This window comes from Trematomus bernacchii, unplaced genomic scaffold, assembly GCF_902827165.1.
Source record: "Trematomus bernacchii unplaced genomic scaffold, fTreBer1.1, whole genome shotgun sequence".
In the NCBI taxonomy this organism is placed as follows: Eukaryota; Metazoa; Chordata; class Actinopteri; order Perciformes; family Nototheniidae; genus Trematomus; species Trematomus bernacchii.
The window spans coordinates 1,874,816-1,895,621 of record NW_022987772.1 but is presented as its reverse complement, the minus strand read 5'-3'; the positions used below and the strand labels follow the sequence as shown (position 1 = coordinate 1,895,621).

General features: G+C 38.2%; 2 protein-coding genes across 2 annotated transcripts in view; one reads left to right on the top strand and one right to left on the bottom strand.

Annotated features, from left to right (window-relative positions):
* The window catches only part of LOC117496992 (aminopeptidase Ey-like), a 28,347-nt gene extending 15,894 nt beyond the window's left edge, over positions 1-12,453 (top strand). Inside the window, exons 11-21 of the mRNA XM_034148874.1 lie at positions 1,074-1,246; positions 1,972-2,048; positions 2,837-2,970; positions 3,071-3,126; positions 4,239-4,386; positions 4,672-4,763; positions 4,872-4,982; positions 5,826-5,993; positions 8,315-8,455; positions 8,635-8,716; positions 11,345-12,453. Of these exons, the coding sequence (XP_034004765.1) occupies positions 1,074-1,246; positions 1,972-2,048; positions 2,837-2,970; positions 3,071-3,126; positions 4,239-4,386; positions 4,672-4,763; positions 4,872-4,982; positions 5,826-5,993; positions 8,315-8,455; positions 8,635-8,716; positions 11,345-11,500 (1,338 nt within the window). The 3' untranslated portion in view covers positions 11,501-12,453. The remainder of the gene's footprint in view (positions 1-1,073; positions 1,247-1,971; positions 2,049-2,836; positions 2,971-3,070; positions 3,127-4,238; positions 4,387-4,671; positions 4,764-4,871; positions 4,983-5,825; positions 5,994-8,314; positions 8,456-8,634; positions 8,717-11,344) is intronic.
* A 4,278-nt stretch (positions 12,454-16,731) lies between these two features.
* LOC117497005 (neurogenin-1-like) lies at positions 16,732-18,474 on the bottom strand. The gene is made up of 2 exons (XM_034148889.1): positions 17,791-18,474; positions 16,732-16,809 (listed from the first exon to the last, which is right to left on the bottom strand). Exons 1-2 carry the CDS (start codon positions 18,439-18,441, stop codon positions 16,732-16,734), a joined length of 729 nt encoding a protein of 242 aa, XP_034004780.1. The 5' UTR covers positions 18,442-18,474.
* Positions 18,475-20,806: the final 2,332 nt, after the last annotated feature.

The window sequence follows — 20,806 nt, the reverse complement described above, 5'->3', positions numbered from 1 at the left end:
TTTCTATTTCTCACATTTTGAACACAAATACCTGTACTTTCTACTTCTTACATTTTGAACACAAACACCTGTACTTTCTACTTCTTACATGTTGAACACAAATACCTGAACTTTCTACTTCTTACATTTTGAACACAAATACCTGTACTTTCTACTTCTTACATTTTGAACACAAATACCTGTACTTTCTACTTCTCACATTTTGAACCCAAATACCTGTACTTTCTACTTCTTACATTTTGAACACAAATACCTGTACTTTCTACTTCTCACATTTTGAACACAAACACCTGTACTTTCTACTTCTTACATGTTGAACACAAATACCTGAACTTTCTACTTCTTACATTTTGAACCCAAATACCTGTACTTTCTACTTCTCACATTTTGAACCCAAATACCTGTACTTTCTATTTCTCACATTTTGAACACAAATACCTGTACTTTCTACTTCTTACATGTTGAACACAAATACCTGTACTTTCTACTTCTTACATGTTGAACACAAATACCTGTACTTTCTACTTCTTACATGTTGAACACAAATACCTGTACTTTCTACTTCTCACATTTTCCAAACAGGCTGGTTCCTTTAGTTTGAATGTGTGTTTGGTGGCGTGATCATTATTATTTAGAGTCATTGCGTGCCTATTGATTTGAACACGATCCGTGTATCCATCATTTCCTGGTCTTCTCTAAAGAAGAGGGACCAATGAAAACGTTGTCATGTTGCCGTTGTTCAGCATGGAAACATTCATTAGCTAACAATGACATTATTGTTCTATTAATATAAAGGGAGGTCAGGTACTCTTTAAAACAGCTGCTAGTTATGGGTACTTTTTACTGAAGTACATTTCAAAGCCCTCTTTACTTTTACTTGAGTAAAGAAGTTTAGTCAGTACTTCTACTTTTACCAGAGTATTTTTAAACACGAGTATCTGTACTTCTACTTGAGTAAAGGATGTGTGTACTTTTACCATCTCTGTATATGAAGTTACATTTTTCAAGATAATTGAGCTATTCCACAGTGCGTAGAGTTCTTCTTCTACCTGTTTCTTGTTTCTTGTTTCCAGGCGGTGGATAACTCGAGCGTGGAGCTGCCGGCTTCAGTCGAGGTCATCATGAATCGATGGATCCTTCAGATGGGATTCCCCGTCGTCACCATCAACACCCAGACGGGAAAAATGACCCAGAAGCACTTCCTGTTGGACCCCGAATCTGTAGTGGACCGACCCTCAGAGTTCAAGTAGGAACATTTGACTTATACCTCATTTATGAACCAATAAGGGAAATGTATTCTGGTGTTATCTACATACGTCACCCACAAAGGCCCAAAACACACGAGCAAAGACTGGACCTCCACTGAAAAAACTGAAACGTTGGCTTTAATTAAATGTATTATGTCAACAAATGTCACGTAATTGATTAGGTTAATATTATTGCTTTTAACTAACCTAATACAGTTAGGTGAAATCTGTTGACATAAAACATTGAATTAAAGTAAAAGTTTCTGCACATGCATTATTGGATGAAAAAACTATAATAAGGTATTTTAAAATCATAAGGCCCCGTAAATTGATAGAGGATAAACAAAGAAATACAGCATTGTGTGATTGCTGTCTTTCTAACACGATAATTCCTACATTTTATTTCTAAACTCAGGCTTTATTTCTCACTTCTTTAACATGATAGCGAGCTAAAGACAGCTTTTTCAAATCACATGAGGATATTCTTGATGATCCCAATAGAGCAAATTGACCAAGATCAACTTATTAACTCATTTATTATCATGATGCATAATAAAATCCTAAATTGTAGTTGTTTAACAATGAATAACCTGTTCTTGTATCCTATTTAGTGTGTGCCTGTTTATGCTGACATGATACTGTATTTAACCATAACAATCTCATGCTCTCTATTATTCTCTACGCTGTTATTTTAAATGCGCATTTTTCTTTTCTCTGGACGTAGTTATGAGTGGCTTGTCCCCGTCACCTGGATAAAGACTGCAGCAGCTGAACAGTCCTACTGGCTTGTTGCAAAAGAAGGTAGGATTAATCAAAGAGCGCTGCAAAGATGATTAACGCAATACAAAAAGATGCTTTATTTTCAGTCGTGGACATTTTTCAAATTCTTTTTTATTCATTTAACTAGTTCAATATTGATGAAGACATATTTTTAAAGACAAGGTACAAGAAAACAAAGTAAGTTAAAGCCAGCCAAACATCTTGAAAGTGTTTTTTTTTATTACTTTGATTGAAATGGTTGATGATAAATCATATTAGAGAGATTGGGATTCAGTCCATTCCCATTTTAACACCAATTACCAATTACACGGCACAGTCTGCTCTGATTGGTTAGCTGGCCGGCTCTGTTGTGATTGGTCAACCGCTTAGAGATGTGCCTTTTAAGTAAGATATCTGAGAACTTCTTCCACCTCTTGAAGGATGAAAGGGATATAAACAGTTTAGAAAAGTGTCAAAATAACTATAATTTCACAGGAAGACTAGGGGTAGAGGAATGTGAGGATTTGGTTTGGGATATTACCAAATATCTGGAACAAACTCCCAGAAACCTGCAGGTCCGCTGCAACTCTCTGACTACTTTTAAATCCAGGCTGAAGACTTTCTTTTTGCCGCTGGTTTTAATTGAACTATTCACATCTCACACTGCACTGTCACTTTTATTCATGTACCTATGTTAATGTTTCTAATGTGTTTTATTCTCTTAATGTCTTTCATTTTTGTAAAGCACTTTGAATTGCCTTGTGTTGAAAAGTGCTGTATAAATAAACTTGCCTTGCCTTGCCTCTGATTATCTTCTAATATCCCTCCAGCTACGAACCCTAGCATGGTCACCGGTGCAGATGAGTGGCTCGTGGCTAACATTGACATGAAGGGTTTCTACAGAGTGAACTACGACGCTGAAAACTGGGAACGCCTCCTCGCCAAACTGAGCTCCAAACATCAGGTACAGTCTCATAATCCGATGGAAAAGTATTGCATTTCTTCTGTGGTTTTTTAAAATGCCATTACAATCCCAAACACTCAATCCTTTGTTCACTTTCCAGGATATTCCAGTGATTAACCGAGCTCAAATCATCGATGATGCTTTTAATCTCGCAAGGTGAGGCCATATGTTTACAAAGGGTGTTTTAAATATTGTTAAAGCTAATTTATTTTGCATATTTTATACACATAGGCAACCCACTGTGCTCTGCAGATTACACAAGGAACAAACAGGAAAAAGGAAACAGAGCAAAACTATTCAAAAATGTAAAACAAAAAACAAATAATGAATTCAGTTATAATAAAATATATTTATTTGCAGAATTTTAGCCATTTTAAAACCAGGTTTTTACATAATGACACTGTTGCTTTCAATTAAAACAAAAACTAAATGTTATATATTTATTAAATGTAGGCTTAAATTATGTTTTTATGATATTTAAACTCTGGGATATGTAAATTATTAGACAAACAACTTGTTTTTAATGCTTGTTTTTTTTTATCTATAACTTCTGAAAAATACTATATATTAAAGGTGGGGTAGGTAATTTTGGAGAAACCAGCTCGAGATCGCTAGAATTAGAAAATACACAGCCGGAACAAATCTGCCACTTCCTTACAGAGCCCCTCCTCCAACACACACAAACGCGCACATGACCAATGAGGGCACGAGATAAGTTTGTGCACAGATGGAAGGCTGACAGGCAGGTAGGCCATCCAGTTATTTTAGCCGGGCCGGCTAAAATGATTGGTCGTGCTTTTTACAGTACTACGGCTTCCACAGATGACATTTTTTAATGGATTTTTTGTCAAAGCACTTCAGATATTCATTGCTATCGGGATGTTAAGAGCATTCCATGGAATATAACAAAAAGTGTATCTCGAGCCGGTTTCTCAAACTTACCTGCCCCACCTTTAATGTATGTTTCACTTTCAATGATTTTACTCTTTTAAACAACTTCAGTCCTAATCATTACGACCAAATATTAATTTATTTTCAGAATTTAAACTATTTTAATGCCAGGTTTTTATATAATGACACTGTAACTTACTTACCGAAAGACATATTCCTAGAACTGCCTAAAAATTCGATATCACTTCCAATGAGTTAAAACAATGAATGAATAGCAATGGTAAACACCTAGGTCTTTAACTTGTCTTAAGAATCAGCTCTTCTTGCATTTTGTTCCAATAAGATAAAAGCTGAGTAATTATTTTGGGTGTTTTCAGAGCGAGGATAGTGGACACCACTCTGGCTCTGAGGACCACCACCTTCCTGGATAAAGAGGTGGAATATATGCCCTGGCAGACGTTCAGGGGAAACTTAAACTACTACTTCCTGATGTTTGACCGCAGCGAAGTGTACGGACCCATGCAGGTCTGTGATGAATGCTCAAAAAGCTCTTTCAGTGAATTCATTCCTGTGCTTATCCCAGAAACCAAATGTGTCTGTAAGGGATTGCAGGTTGGTTAATCGTGGGAAAATATAACTGGAATGAAAACGGTCCGAATTTGAAATGGTTTTTCCATCCCAGAAAAAACACTTGTGTTTATAAGGGAAGGCATTGGGAGGATATAACTGGAAATATATGCAATGCTGATTACATGTGTACGTTTTTCTGTATTCAAACATTAACGAAACTTGTCCAATTTCTTTCCTCAGGCTTACCTGAAGCAACAGGTCGAACCTCTGTTCAAACACTTCAAAAATATGACTGGTGACTGGACAAACATCCCAGAAATGCACACCGACCAGTAAGAATATTAACGTACCGAATGTTTAGTAGTGCATATATTCAAAAAGGTCTGAGTGCCAATGGGAAGAGATGTTTTTCATGATATCTGTTTCCTCTCTCTCTGCAGGTATAACCAGGTGAATGCGATCTCCATGGCCTGCAGCACAGGAGTGGACGGCTGCAAGGAGCTGACCAGCGGCTGGTTCACTGAGTGGATGAATAATCCAGCTGTCAACAAGTATGTCAACACATAACAGTTTATATTCCTCAGGGGAAGAAGGTAATAGAGTACATTAAATCAAGTAGTGTAAGCTACTCCACAACATTTTGGAAACATATATATTGTACTTTTTACAACTCTACATTTATTTATCTTAAACCTGGTAAATGCAATTTTATTTTAATTTAAAAAGGACATATTCTACTCATGTTCAGGTGTATATCAGTATGTAGTGTCTCTACTTTAAAGAGTTCTCTCCTGCTGATGTCCAGGTGTATATCAGCATGTAGTGTCTCTACTTTAAAGAGTCCTCTCATGCTGATGTTCAGGTGTATATCAGTATGTAGTGTCTCTACTTTAAAGAGTCCTCTCCTGCTGATGTTGAGGTGTATATCAGTATGTAGTGTCTCTACTTTAAAGAGTCCTCTCCTGCTGATGTTCAGGTGTATATCAGTATGTAGTGTCTCTACTTTAAAGAGTCCTCTCCTGCTGATGTTCAGGTGTATATCAGTATGTAGTGTCTCCACTTTAAAGAGTCCTCTCCTGCTGATCTTCAGGTGTATATCAGTATGCAGTGTCTCTACTTTAAAGAGTCCTCTCCTGCTGATGTTCAGGTGTATATCAGTATGTAGTGTCTCTACTTTAAAGAGTCCTCTCTTGCTGATGTTCAGGTGTATATCAGTATGTAGTGTCTCTACTTTAAAGAGTCCTCTCCTGCTGATGTTCAGGTGTATATCAGTATGTAGTGTCTCTACTTTAAAGAGTCCTCTCCTGCTGATGTTCAGGTGTATATCAGTATGTAGTGTCTCTACTTTAAAGAGTCCTCTCCTGCTCACAGAGCTCTTATCTCCTTGTTTCCAGGATTAGTCCTAACCTGAAGTACACAGTGTACTGCAGTGCGATCGCAGCAGGAGGAGAGAAGGAGTGGGAATTTGCTTGGTCCGCATTCAAGAACGCCACCATCGCCTCGGAGGCCGACAAACTGATGTCTGCTCTGTCCTGCAGCAAACAGCCCTGGCTGCTCAACAGGTCAGAAACTCTGAAGCATGCATATCCACTCCTGCAAGATGCTTTGAATGCTTGATGAGTATTAACAGCACCTCAGGTTTAGGGAATAACAGGATTAGCAACCCAGTCTCACGGCATTTCGTGTTATAGTCACGAAATGTAATCTAGTGTCACACAGAACGATTTTAAAAGCAATGTATTTCTATTGGTAGTGTGTGTTACGTGTGACTGGAGCACAAAAGAAAATGATAGGACCCAAATGCACGACTCCAGACAAAAAAGGACGGTTCAAAAAAGGATTTGACTTTAGGTGTACATACAAACACTTTAGGTGTAAATACAAACACTCATAATAAACATGGACCCCAAAAAATGACTTATTAAATACTAACAAAACTTACTCTAGCTCAGATATCAACTGGCAGACAAATCACAAATAATATTTGTAAAGCTCAAGCGCTGGAAGGCTCGACTCTAAATCTGGAAACGATCTGGCACTTGACACAGAGAAAAACACAGGATGTTTCTCAATGTCGAGGAAAGCTGCTCCAGAGCCACTATTTCAAGGATGCTACGTCATCGAGTGCCGCAGAAGGACTGTTCCAATGTCCAGGATACTTGGAATTCTACCGAGGCCGGCGTACTTCGTTGCGGGAAATTTCAAGGCTGCACATGTGTAGACTCCGCGGTCTTAAAATCCCCACAATGCTTTGCGCACGGACCAATTTCCCAAATCTTTGGCGGAAAATGTAAGGCGGGGCCTCTCATATGACGCACACCTGCACACTTGCTAGCCTGTTCCATTCTTCGTTCTCCGAATGCGAGGAGGGATTCTTGCCTCGCTTGTGAAGCAACTGACTCGGAGGTACATGTGCTACCAAGCAAGCCTCCTCGACATTGAGAAACACCCACAGATGAAATACACACACAGGGGCTCTACAGGTGCAAACAATAAGGGCGGGGCAGGTAATCAGGTCAGTGAAGAACACACAAGGGTAGGATTCGAACTACCTGAAATGAGAGGGGACATTAGTGCCAAAGTAAAACAGGAACTAACAAACAGGAAATGCCAGACAACAAAAGGGTTAGCAGACGCGGACTTGACAATATTAACTTAACCGAGAAATAATACTAATTAAAATAAACAAGGATAAAAAACGTACAAATCTGACGAGACACAACAGTATGTTTCGTGCCTGCACCAAATAATAACAAATTAAAAGGAAAAAAAGATTTTAAAAATACAGATTTCAGTATTCTGAGGCTCTGAGCCATTTCTTTTCCTCACGGATGGCAAACAAAGTCCGACATTATACAATTTAAAATAAAATCAATAATCGTGGCTTGATATTGAGTAAGAAGATGTTTTTATGAACCACACAGCTTCCGGTCTTCCAAGACCCGACCGGACAAAAAGACGTGTTGCAGGCACGAAACATACTACCAATAGAAATACATTGCTTTTAAAATCCTTCTGTGTGACATGAACAAAAATGGGGAAATCGTGTTGGTGAACACGAATCAATAGATTACATGTCGTGACTATAACACGAAATGCCGTGAGACTGGGTTGGATCAAAAGGGGCAAGAAGAAAACGTTTCTGGTCCCGCTCTAGCGTTCATTGTTCATGAAAATAAAAGTCTGTGATATTTGATTCATTGTTTTAAACAATTCATGTCTTTGTACAAAACAACCAAAAATAAATACAACGACAAGAAATAGCAAGCATCACTTCACAAGTCTGGTTTCTAAATAAGAGTTTTAGTTTAGAAAAAGTTGCACAAATTCAAAAAGTATAATGTGTGCTTGTTTTATATTGTACTTCTTAAATATACATGTAAACATAAATTACACAGTATTCATGTTTTAATAAGCCCCATTTTCAGTCAATTAAAGTAGAATTTCTTTTTTTTCTAACAAATCTTAGTTGATAAGAAAAAAGCCCAATCATTTATTTACCAATCAATCTTGAAATAGACCCTTCATATTTCCCTTTATTATAATCAATCTGAGCTTCTGTTTTAAGGAATGAGCTGCTAACAAAATAAATGAAACCTTATGGAGGGCTGTGATGTTTGTTTTCTTAAAGCATAGTAATGTATCAAGAATAATTAACCTACATTTGATTGATTTTGCTAACTTATAACTTAACTTATGAGGCAATAAACCTCTCCTCTAGTGAGGGGCCCAGCCCTTAGTATGTGTTTCTGTATGTGGCCCTAGGTGAAAAAGGTTTGGGCACCCCTGTGATACACAGATTAGGTTACTGAGTATTTTACAGGTAACAAGTAATTGTAATGCAGTATATTAGGCCTTTGTCCTCACTGTGAGTGTGTTTCAGGTACCTGGAGTATTGTCTGGACCCCCAAAAGATCCGTAAACAAGACGCCACGTCCACCATCATCTCCATCGCCAGTAACTCCGTCGGTCAGCCTCTGGCCTGGGACTTCGTCAGATCCAGATGGGACTATATCTTCAACGAGTGAGTATTCCCTTCCTCATGCAGACACATATATGCCTTTCCAATTGTAATTATGATTTAATGCACATATTTAGGTTTTTCTGAGTTTTATTCTTGTCATTCTTACTTTTTTTTGGTATTTTTTAATATATTTATATTAAGTTCAAACATTTATTTTACCTTTTGCCTCTTTTCTTCAGGTACGGTGGTGGATCATTTTCCTTTGGAGGATTGATTAGTGGAGTGACCAGACGATTCTCCTCTGAGTTTGAGTACAAGCAGGTACAGTTTCTCTATTTTTATTTATCAATACATTTTATTTTCAGTAGGATGTCATGACACCATGTTTAGATATTTAAATGTAGACAATTTGTGGGTACACTCATAATAAGGAGGCCCTATCCTGCTAATTTTATACTAATATAATATATTGTTTCCAACAAGAACGGTAGAAGACGGGGAAATTGCACACTCATATTTATTTCAAAACATAACAGGAAAGAGAATGAGCAGGACACATACTTACACTTCAAAATAAAAGCATTTCCTGTCAAACATTTTACCCTTAACTTTTGTCAAGAAGCAAATAAACAAATGCTTTTACTGCCTTAAAGGTCACCTGTTATGCAAAATCCTCTTCTTCATGTCTCTTCTACGTCAACATGTGTCCCCTCTTCTTCATGTCTCTTCTACATCAACATGTGTCCCCTCTTCTTCATGTCTCTTCTACATCAACATGTGTCCCCTCTTCTTACATGTCTCTTCTACATCAACATGTGTCCCCTCTTCTTCATGTCTCTTCTACATCAACATGTGTCCCCTCTTCTTCATGTCTCTTCTACATCAACATGTGTCCCCTCTTCTTCATGTCTCTTCTACATCAACATGTGTCCCCTCTTCTTCATGTCTCTTCTACATCAACATGTGTCCCCTCTTCTTCATGTCTCTTCTACATCAACATGTGTCCCCTCTTCTTCATGTCTCTTCTACATCAACATGTGTCCCCTCTTCTTCATGTCTCTTCTACATCAACATGTGTCCCCTCTTCTTCATGTCTCTTCTACATCAACATGTGTCCCCTCTTCTTCATGTCTCTTCTACATCAACATGTGTCCCCTCTTCTTCATGTCTCTTCTACATCAACATGTGTCCCCTCTTCTTCATGTCTCTCTACATCAACATGTGTCCCCTCTTCTTCATGTCTCTTCTACATCAACATGTGTCCCCTCTTCTTCATGTCTCTTCTACATCAACATGTGTCCCCTCTTCTCATGTCTCTTCTACATCAACATGTGTCCCCTCTTCTCATGTCTCTTCTACATCAACATGTGTCCCCTCTTCTTCATGTCTCTTCTACATCAACATGTGTCCCCTCTTCTTCATGTCTCTTCTACATCAACATGTGTCCCTCTTCTTCATGTCTCTTCTACATCAACATGTGTCCCCTCTTCTTCATGTCTCTTCTACATCAACATGTGTCCCCTCTTCTTCATGTCTCTTCTACATCAACATGTGTCCCCTCTTCTTCATGTCTCTTCTACATCAACATGTGTCCCCTCTTCTTCATGTCTCTTCTACATCAACATGTGTCCCCTCTTCTTCATGTCTCTTCTACATCAACATGTGTCCCCTCTTCTTCATGTCTCCTCTACATCAACATGTGTCCCCTCTTCTTCATGTCTCTTCTACATCAACATGTGTCCCCTCTTCTTCATGTCTCTTCTACATCAACATGTGTCCCCTCTTCTTCATGTCTCCTCTACATCAACATGTGTCCCCTCTTCTTCATGTCTCTTCTACATCAACATGTGTCCCCTCTTCTTCATGTCTCTTCTACATCAACATGTGTCCCCTCTTCTTCATGTCTCCTCTACATCAACATGTGTCCCCTCTTCTTCATGTCTCTTCTACATCAACATGTGTCCCCTCTTCTTCATGTCTCTTCTACATCAACATGTGTCCCCTCTTCTTCATGTCTCTTCTACATCAACATGTGTCCCCTCTTCTTCATGTCTCTTCTACATCAACATGTGTCCCCTCTTCTTCATGTCTCTTCTACATCAACATGTGTCCCCTCTTCTTCATGTCTCTTCTACATCAACATGTGTCCCCTCTTCTTCATGTCTCTTCTACATCAACATGTGTCCCCTCTTCTTCATGTCTCTTCTACATCAACATGTGTCCCCTCTTCTTCATGTCTCTTCTACATCACCATGTGTCCCCTCTTCTCCATGTCTCTTCTACATCAACATGTGTCCCCTCTTCTTCATGTCTCTTCTACATCAACATGTGTCCCCTCTTCCTCATGTCTCTTCTACATCAACATGTGTCCCCTCTTCTTCATGCCTCTTCTACATCAACATGTGTCCCCTCTTCTTCATGTCTCTTCTACATCAACATGTGTCCCCTCTTCTTCATGTCTCTTCTTCATCAACATGTGTCCCCTCTTCTTCATGTCTCTTCTACATCAACATGTGTCCCCTCTTCTTCATGCCTCTTCTACATCAACATGTGTCCCCTCTTCTTCATGTCTCTTCTACATCAACATGTGTCCCCTCTTCTTCATGTCTCTTCTTCATCAACATGTGTCCCCTCTGTGTAAAGAGACTCTGAAAGTTTCAGGAAAAAAGATTCTCTCTCTTTTTGTCCTGATCCATTTATATAAAAACAGAGGGGATTATGGGATGCTGCAATGATCTGTTTGGTGTTTCAGCCAATCAGAGACAGGTTCTGTATATATCTGAGACCTGTGATATATTGATGAAAAACAGCATAATAGGGGACCTTTAACTTTTGTCAAGAAGTAAATAAACGATGTTTGTACTGCCTTAAATAAAATAAGTTACAACAAAGACTGTCATGGCACGATTATTGAATCCCAGTAACCCCCCACTCATCATTTCTCCCCAGTTGCTCCAGTTTAAAGAAGAGAACGCGGGTAACTTCGGGTCGGGCACGGCGGCTCTGGAGCAGGCGCTGGAGAGGACCAAAGCCAACATGAAGTGGGTCGCTTTGAACAAGAAACCAGTGTTGGACTGGTTCGAGAGTCAGACTCCTGCCGTTTAAACACTGTGACGTTCAGCTGGAACCAAATGTATAAACCAGGGGTGTCCAAACTTCTTTCACTGAGGGCCAAAAAATATACTAAATATTTCGTCATAAGTTACAGTAAGTTATAAGTTAGCAAAATCAATCAAATTATGCTTGATTCTTGAAAATGCTTTAAGAAAACAAACAGCCTTCATCACAGCTATCCATAGAGTTTAATTGATCTTGTTAGCAGCTCGTTAAAACTGAAGCTCAGATTGATTATAATAAAGGGAAATATGAAGGGTCTATTTCAAGATTGATTGGTAAATATATTATTGGACTTATTTCTTATCAACTAAGATTTGTTAGAAAATGTTTTCAGCTTCAATTGACTGAATTTATTTGAAAAGTGGTCTTATTAACACATGAATACTACTGTGTAATTTATGTTTACATTTATATTTAAGAAGTACAATATAAGACAAGCACACGTTTCATTTGTGGGCCATATTCCATTATACTTTTTGAATTTGCTGAGGGCCGATTCAAAATGGCCCCCGGGCCGTAGTTTGGACACCACTGGTATAAATGTTCTGTATGTGAGGGAGCCTTTTTTAAATGTAAAAGTTTGAATTATGAATTTTTATGGGGAAAGATTACTATTTGAGATCTAAATCTGGTTTTGTATGTAAAAAGAATTTTTTTAATACTGTATATACTGCCGTCATTTTGGAAGATTTTAGAGGGAATTCAAGATTTGTAATAAATGTCAACGAACAAAAGTGTGATGTCTTGTATTTACTGGGCTGAATCTCCATTTTACTGCATCTTCTGTTCATGCCAGTGAAATAAAACCAGCTTTTCCAAGACAATCAATAAGAAGACAGACATTATCTGAGACAACCCTCAGGATTATATTAAAACATATATATTTATATAGTTATTTCCCCGTTTTAAGGGCGTTTTAACGTAATATTGTTTTCCGAATTTACTTGACTTAGTAATTATATTTTTCAGGGCAGTTACATGATATAATTTTCTGAATTAACCTGACTGTTTATTATATTTTTATTACATTATATTGACTTACATTTTTGTATATCTTTATATTGTTATTCCCCATTTTAAGGGCAGTAACGTGTTTTTCTCTGAATTTACCAGACTGTTTTATTAAATGTGTATTATATTAAATCCTCTCAGATTTATTCACCCTTGTTACACTTTTACAATACTAATATTATGTTATTGTATCTATTATATGGCAGAAATAGTCTGTCTCATAACCAGTGGCGACTGGTCATTAGGGGCAGGTGGGGCACAGCCCCACCTAGTGTCAGCAGAAAGTATTACACATAATGATTACAAAAAATGCAAAGAGATGCAAAAAAAGTAATAAAAAAATATATAAAATATATTTTAAGGTCATGTTTAATCATCTGATTCGTCTGTACATTGCTGTTTTAGTCTGTGTTCTTCTAATTAGTGTCTACAGTGCCGTTTTGAGCCATGTGGGACAAAACCTGATCATGCCCCACCCTCTCACTGTCTAAGTGAACGGTGACTGTAAAAACTACACTGCGCATGCTCAGAGTATTTTTCAATGTAATGTGTGTGGCAAAAAAAAAGACCATAGGGGCACAGAGCTGCCATCCCCACCATACGTCATCTCACATCATTCAGAGCTGATTGGCTGTAAGTACGTGTGCCGCGAAAAGTGTGGCGTGTGAAGAGGAGACGAGAGAGCTGCAGTGACGCGTCCTAAAACCAGGAAGTAAGCTGCAAAAAAGCAATGAGATTTCTCCATAGGATTTTAGAAAATAGCTCGAAATAAGATCTGTGGGAAACGTACCTGTTAGATAAATGCACGTTTTGTTCAGCCGGATAACATCCACATGTCTACCCTACTTTTATAATTTTTTTATCATAAATCTATCGATTAGATTTATGATAGACTTTTGAAACTACAAGAAGATAAGGAGGACTTTTACAAAAAAGTTATAGACATTTTTGTCCAGAAGGATAGGCAAATGGACTTCATCTTCAAGTCAAGGTAAGACCGCAATTTTTTGAAAATGGGATCTTACTAAGAGAGAACAATTCAATATTTAAATGATAAAATTACATTTTTTGGGTATCCTTTTGTTGAACTGTCTGTTTAAAATTAATCGAAGCATCAGACAAAAAAAGCTTTTGAAAATAATATTATATTTTGGTTTAGGTCAAAATATAATATTTGTAAACCTGAAGAGTCAGTGCCAGTAGAGATGGCAAATCCGGATCCTTTTACGGACTCAGGGTCTTCTGAGTCAGTCATTGAAGAGATCCGGATCATACGAGTCATTTGAGTCATATGAGTCAGCATCACCAAGACCGTAGAAATCCTATCGGTGAAACCGAAAAGTTGATGCATTTCACGAGCATATTATTATTCCATATATTTTGAATATATATATATATTTGTATATATATATATATAATATCTGCATGTATATTTTCTATTTCGACATGTATATATTTTGTAGTTTTGTTTTATTGTAAAATGCCTTTTATGCTGCTGTAACAACAACAATTTCCCAATTTGGGATCAATAAAGTACTATCTATCTATCTATCTATCTATTAAACTGACGTTATATTAACCTCCGCTACACACAGTGTATTTTGCTTTAATAAAAAATGTTGATCACAAAAAAAAGGGTTATTTTGCGATTTGGCAAATCTGAGTCTGCTGTGGACTCGTGCATGAGGACGAGTCTGCTGGATCTCTGGATCTGCTGCTATATACGGCTCCGAGTCCGCACGAGTCTGCTCTGCTGTGTGTTGCAGCGAGTCAGGATTTGCGAATCTGCGAATCTGCGAGTCTGCTGTTGACTCGTGCATAATATAGCGCGGGAGCCGGGTGCTGGAGGAGGGGCTATGCTCGTGCACATGACGAGTATGGATCTCTGGATCTGCTATGCTATTACGGTTAGGAGCCGTCGGCTCCTCTGAGTCCCCACGAGTCTGCAGGAAGTTTCACTGATCCGCGTCCCCTCCCCTGAGCCAAACGATAACTTCTGGCAGGCAGCTATCCTGTATACTTGCTAAAGGGTAGGTAGATGGACTGGGGTACGTTGTAATGTGATTTTACATGTTATAAAGAGAGTAGCGAGTGACGCAATTTATAGTTTTAATTTGTACGTCACACCAAGTGTGGGACTCAAAGGACTCGGGTTAATGGAGAGGGGAGACTCGTCACGACCAGCTCATTTCTAGGATCCGGGTTAATGATCCGGATGAATCACGACTCGCCCATCTCTAAGTGCCAGTGCCTCACCAGCCATGAACCTCACTGCACGTCACTGCAGAAGCTTATATATAGACATCTAAGTTTTTTGTGCCCCACCACTTTTGTACATATAAAAACGCCACTGCTCATAACTGTCAGTGTTTGTCAGTAGCCTATATCTGAAATGACTAGGTTAGCTACGTTAGCTAGCTAGCTTACAGCAGATCTGCAGTAACATCAGAAGGAGTCATGTGATCACATTGTTCAAATAAGCCCATCAAACATTTTAGGTGAGTTTCCAACAACAGAGACAGTTGTCCTCATGCTGAAAGTCATGTGCCTGTTTTAATTATTCTAACTACCAGCTTGTCAAGATCGGAGTTTTTGTGTTTATAGTTTCCTGTTTTATTTAGATGTGTATTTTCTCCTTGTGTTTTCGCTCCTCTGTCTGATTACATTTCATTACATGTCACTTGTTAGTCGCTTTTATCCAAAGTGATTTATGCGCAATCCCCACAGGAGCAATTTGGGGTGAAGTGTCACCATCTGAGTATTTGTTTATAGTTTGCTGTTTTATTTAGATATGTATTTTCTCCTTGTGTCTTACTTCCCGTGTTGTACCTCCTGTCTGATTGCCTGATCGTGTCTCACCTCCCCAGCTGTCTCTTTTCTTGGGATTGGTCTTAGTTATTTAGTTTTGTGTTATGTTCTCTGTCGGTTCGTCGTCATTGATTTCCATTCTCGATTTTTTGTTTGCTCCTTTTCCTTTTGTTGATCGTGCCTGCTCATGTATTTTTCTAGTGTTTGTTTTGGATCAGTTTTTTATTTATTTAAGGTCGCTTTTTGTTCATACTTATACTTTAATACCCCATCCTCTTTATCCCGATGACCTCCTTCTCCTGACACAGCCATGTTGACTCAGCAGAGGTGCTTCTTCTCCAGCTGCCTCCTCTCAGCGGGGGGTCTTTCCTCCAGGACTTTAGAGGGGATGTGCTGCCTGTTTAGCACCTCAGTCCCACTGACAGCTGTTTATTTTAGGAAGTGAACAAGCACCAATTAGAAGACCCCAGTGTTTGAAGAAGTAGATAATTTACTTAAGTAGAAGTACTAATGATCTTATTCCATTTTAATCCATTTTATTTCTATTTAAATACTGCAATATTTTACTATATTTTTTAATGTTATTTTGTATGTATGCACCATGACACCAAGTCAAATTCCTCGTACGTGTGAACCTACCTGGAAATAAACCTGATTCTGATTCTGATTCTGATTCTGAAAGTAATTTGAGATGTTTACATTTTGGATTGTTTATTTCTCGTCTTGTAATTTCTCTAATGTGCCGTGTCTCTTTCTGCTGCAGCGCAAACATTTCCCACATTGGGATCAATAAAGTACTTCTGATCTGATCTTATCTTAATAGCATCAAATATACTTAAAGTACAACAAGTACTCTGTACAATGACCCATTTCAGAATGTTGTAAAGTACAGAAGTATTATCAGGTAAATGTACTTCAGGTATCAAAAGTAAAAGTACTCGTTTAAAGGATGGATCTTTTTACAGTATTATGTTTTTATGGTTCTTATTTTAGCCTGTTTTTAATTGCATGTAAGCCTTGTTTGTAAATGTGGAGCCAATAAAGATACTTAAAATACTGCGTAGAGTAGTAGGACAGTACTGCATTATACTATATAATGTGTTTTTATATGTAAAAAGTACCTGTGAGTGTTAAAATAAATGTAAAAAGTAGCATCAAAGAGAAATAATTAGGTAAAGTACATATATGTCAAGAAGGTAGAGACACACTCAAGGGTTTCACATTTGATAAATAATGTTTATTCTGTTGTAGAAAATGTAATAAATAAACAGTTCTATGTACAATATTAAGGACATAAATATATGTTGTTGAAAATAACAAAAAGGAGACATTTCGTCCATTAAATAAATGTTCTTAGAGGTCATTGTTGCAATGAGATAAAGTCGAGTGGATTGGCGTCCTCAGCAGTGTCCGGGGAACGCTGCGTTTTGAAGATGCCAGAACTGTTCGCTGGAGAAGAGAGAAGCTCCGTTTGAAACCTGAGGACAGAAGAAAAGCATTTCTGTTAGAAACTTAATCAACTTCAACATCTCTGACATTCAAAAGCACTTCCATTCCTGGGTTTGTTTGAGCATTTCATTTACCCATGATTTAACCAACGAGACGTAGAATAAGTGCAGAGAGCATGGTGTCTACATTTTACATTTAGGCTCTAATATTTCATAATACTCAGATCTTGTACTTGAGTAAAAGTAGAAGTACTCAGATCTTGTACTTGAGTAAAAGTAGAAGTGCTCAGATCTTGTACTTGAGTAAAAGTAGAAGTACTCAGATCTTGTACTTGAGTAAAAGTAGAAGTGCTCAGATCTTGTACTTGAGTAAAAGTAGAAGTACTCAGATCTTGTACTTGAGTAAAAGTAGAAGTACTCAGATCTTGTACTTGTGTAAAAGTAGAAGTACTCAGATCTTGTACTTGAGTAAAAGTAGAAGTGCTCAGATCTTGTACTTGAGTAAAAGTAGAAGTACTCAGATCTTGTACTTGAGTAAAAGTAGAAGTACTCAGATCTTGTGCTTGAGTAAAAGTAGAAGTACTCAGATCTTATACTTGAGTAAAAGTAGAAGTACTCAGATCTTATACTCGAGTAAAAGTAGAAGTACTCAGATCTTGTACTCGAGTAAAAGTAGAAGTACTCAGATCTTGTACTTGAGTAAAAGTAGAAGTACTCAGATCTTGTACTTGAGTAAAAGTTGGAATACTACTGTTATGGAGTATTTTAAGACCATAGTATTTGTAATTTTACTTTAGTAAGTAATCTGAGTACTTCTTCCACCACATGAAACTGCGAAGAAGCATCTTTCGTACAGGCAGTCAAATAAAACCAACATTTCAGCCAAGTTTGGACTAAATGGAGGCTCTGAGCTGAGACTGTCCTCTGAGCTGAGACTGTCCTCTGGTCAGTGACGTAGAACAAGTGCAGTAAAGCATAGAGAGAAGAGCTCAGAGCATGATATGAACATACCTGATAGGAGGGCTGCATTGGGGTCGTGCTCATGGAGGGAAAGTCTGCTTCCTGCTGGGTGTAACTCTCTGTCGGCTGACCCAGGAACTGCTGCAGATTTTGGGGTTCTTGAACAGATTCTGATGCTTTCTGCTCCAAAACCTCCTCGCTGAGGCCCAGCTGCGCCGACAGGTACGAGATGTATCGGATGGTGAGGCGCAGAGTGTCGATTTTGGTGAGGGTCTGTCCTTCTGGAGCCACAGATTCAGGTAAATACGTCCTCAGGTGGTTCAGAGACTTGGTCAGATCCCTCATCCTGTGCTTCTCCCTGTCGCTCGCTGTCTGGCGCTTCTTCCCCGGGTATCTGGATCTGGATTTCTTTGTCGTGGAGGTAGGAAGAGTTTGGGCGTCTTGGCTCTTTTGCTGAGGAACTGCCGGGCTTTTGAAGACGAAACAGTCCAAAGGGTTGGGTTCGTTCGTCTGGAAAGCGTTGGGGGAGAAGCAGAACGAGTCCACAGAGGAGGTGGGAGACAAGGAGCTGCTGCTGGCACTGAAATACCCAGGATCTGAAGCTGCATCGAAGGCCAACGTGTTGTATTGTTTGTCCATCAGGGAGTCGAAGAGGAAGGAATCGTCGTGGAGCTGCAGATCGGAGCAGTAGGAAACATCCATGGCTGCAGGAGCGGTAGAAGCAGAGAGAGTGTGTTTCTGGTGAGGCAGGAAAGGAGAGTGAGGACTGAAGGAGATGTGGGATCCATATATGAGGAGAGAGGTGTGATTTTGCACCTCCAGCGGCCACCTTGAGTCCTGAGAATCTGGGCGGGGGGTCTCATGGGAAACATGGCAGCTCCAGGACTGAAGTGTGACTCGGTGAGCCTCACACGGAGAGAAATGATGGAGAGAAATTCACACCACCCACTCCTGCAGCCTGGGAACAGGAGAGGAGTTACACCTTAAGACATTACACGAAGCAATGAAAGAGAAACACATGAATCATTTACTTTAGTTAAAGGGCTCGGTCTGAACCGGAGGGGTCATTTTAGATTTCATGTAAAGCGTCTTTGAGCATTAGGAAAAGCGCTATAAAAATCCAATGTATTATTGTTATTATTATTATTATTATTTACAATAAGAAATTAAATGAAGCAGCTAAAGAGAAATACATTAAACATTTAATCAGAATTAAGCTTTATTTATCCAACGCGGAAATTCGGGTTTTGTAACAGTTGCTCTTTTCAGAATCAAATAAAAATAAATATATAAGAAAATAAACAAATACAATATATATTTTTTATATAGTTAAATAATGAAATGTATAATAACAAAAAAATCCAATAAATACAAAATAATTCTACAAACAAAATAAAGTAAAATGTTTGCATACAACTTCAAAAATTAAATATAAATAATATCAATAATAAAATAAAATAAAAATACTCATACAAACATAATCATTTGAAGTTGAACGTGTGCATAATACTTCAATTATATGTACAAATATAAAAATGTCTGCATTTAATAAAATACTTATGCCTAAAAAAGATAATAAAAATGTCAGGCATTAAGAACAATGTATTCTTGTATATAGTATAACATGTATACTTCATGTGGTATTTTATTTTTGTGAGAGAAAGAGCAAGTGTTCAATTAAATTATATATAAAATAAGAAACATTTTGTGTACTTTATATACTTTTTGTGTTGTCATTAGCTCTCCTCTATTCTGTTGTGTACTAGTTTGCAAAGTGATGTTTTGTGAATGAAAGCAGACACATTTTCAACGATACCCCAGGTCTAAAATGGTTCTTGGATCACAGAATAAAAGCCTAAACCCTTTAACTGTGAGATCTCAGGTCCAGTGAAGCACAACACCGTGTCCTATCTTCTTTTTTGTTAATTTGTGTATTTGTGAGACTCATTAAAAGGCAGTCCTGCATCTCATTAACTCCGCCACGCTGTCCTCAGCCTGGAGAAGTGTGCCGGGCAGCAGCTGTGAAGTGTGAGGACTTTACACCTCGTGCTGTTTGGACAGCAGTGAGGCCTGGGAACACGGAAAGAATAACTCCTGACACACTTTACATCTGAGGAATATCAACCAAATGTGTTCAAGTTGATCAAAAAACACAGTTAAGGTCCACTGTCCTGGGAACTGATCTTAAATACAGACATTCAGAACAAGAACTGTCATTTTCTTGTTGTGTTGTTATGTTTTTTATGCTGCAAAAGGACTTTTTATTATGACATAACTCCATTAATGCATGGTATTGTGTTTCCCACTCAGTCACACAGCTGATTGTTTCAGACGCAGCTTTTTCTCTCTGGATTCTCTGTGTTATTTCTGAGGATGTAATGGTCAGGTGTGCTCTGTGGATCTGACCTCAGAGCAGCGTTCCCACTGAACTTCGCGTCACTTTTGACTCCTGCTCTGCAGCCGAGGTGAAACATGAGCAGGAGGTGTGAGGAGATCCCGCACAAATCCTCTCTGAAGCAACCAAAACACATCTGAAGCAGCATGCTGGAAAGTCACCTAAGTGTTGTAATTAAGAAAATGTTTGAGGTACATATACAAAATAAAAACCCTAAAATAAATAATAGAAAGGGCAGACATTAAGAACTATTTATTCGACTTCAGGTTGTATTTTATTTTGTGAGAGAAAGGGCAAGTAAGTCAATTATATCTAATATCAGGAATATGTTGTGTACTTAATGTACTTTTTGTGTCTCTCTTGTATTGTGTTGTGTTCTAGTTTGTTATATGTATGTTTGCAAAGTGAAGTTTTGTGACTGAAAGCAGACACATTTTCAACGATACCCTAGGTCTGAAATGGTTCTTGCGTTACAAAATAAAAGCCTAAAAGCCCTTTAACTGTGAGATCTCAGGTCCAGTGAAGAATTAAATGTAAATGTACATTAGTATTATAATTAAGAACATTTTTGACGTACATATCATTCAATATTAGTACAGACAATTCATTTAATTATAATGGTGTAACATGGGTCTCATACAAGTGTAATACAGGCTTAATAGCAGCATAACA

Excerpts from the sequence above, each read along its gene's own strand:
- LOC117497005 (XM_034148889.1), bottom strand. The coding sequence starts at position 18,441 with ATGGATGTTTCCTACTGCTCCGATCTGCAGCTCCACGACGATTCCTTC. Across the intron at positions 16,810-17,790 it reads CAATGCAGCCCTCCTATCAG|GTTTCAAACGGAGCTTCTCT; the intron begins GTATGTTCATAT and ends TTCTGTCCTCAG.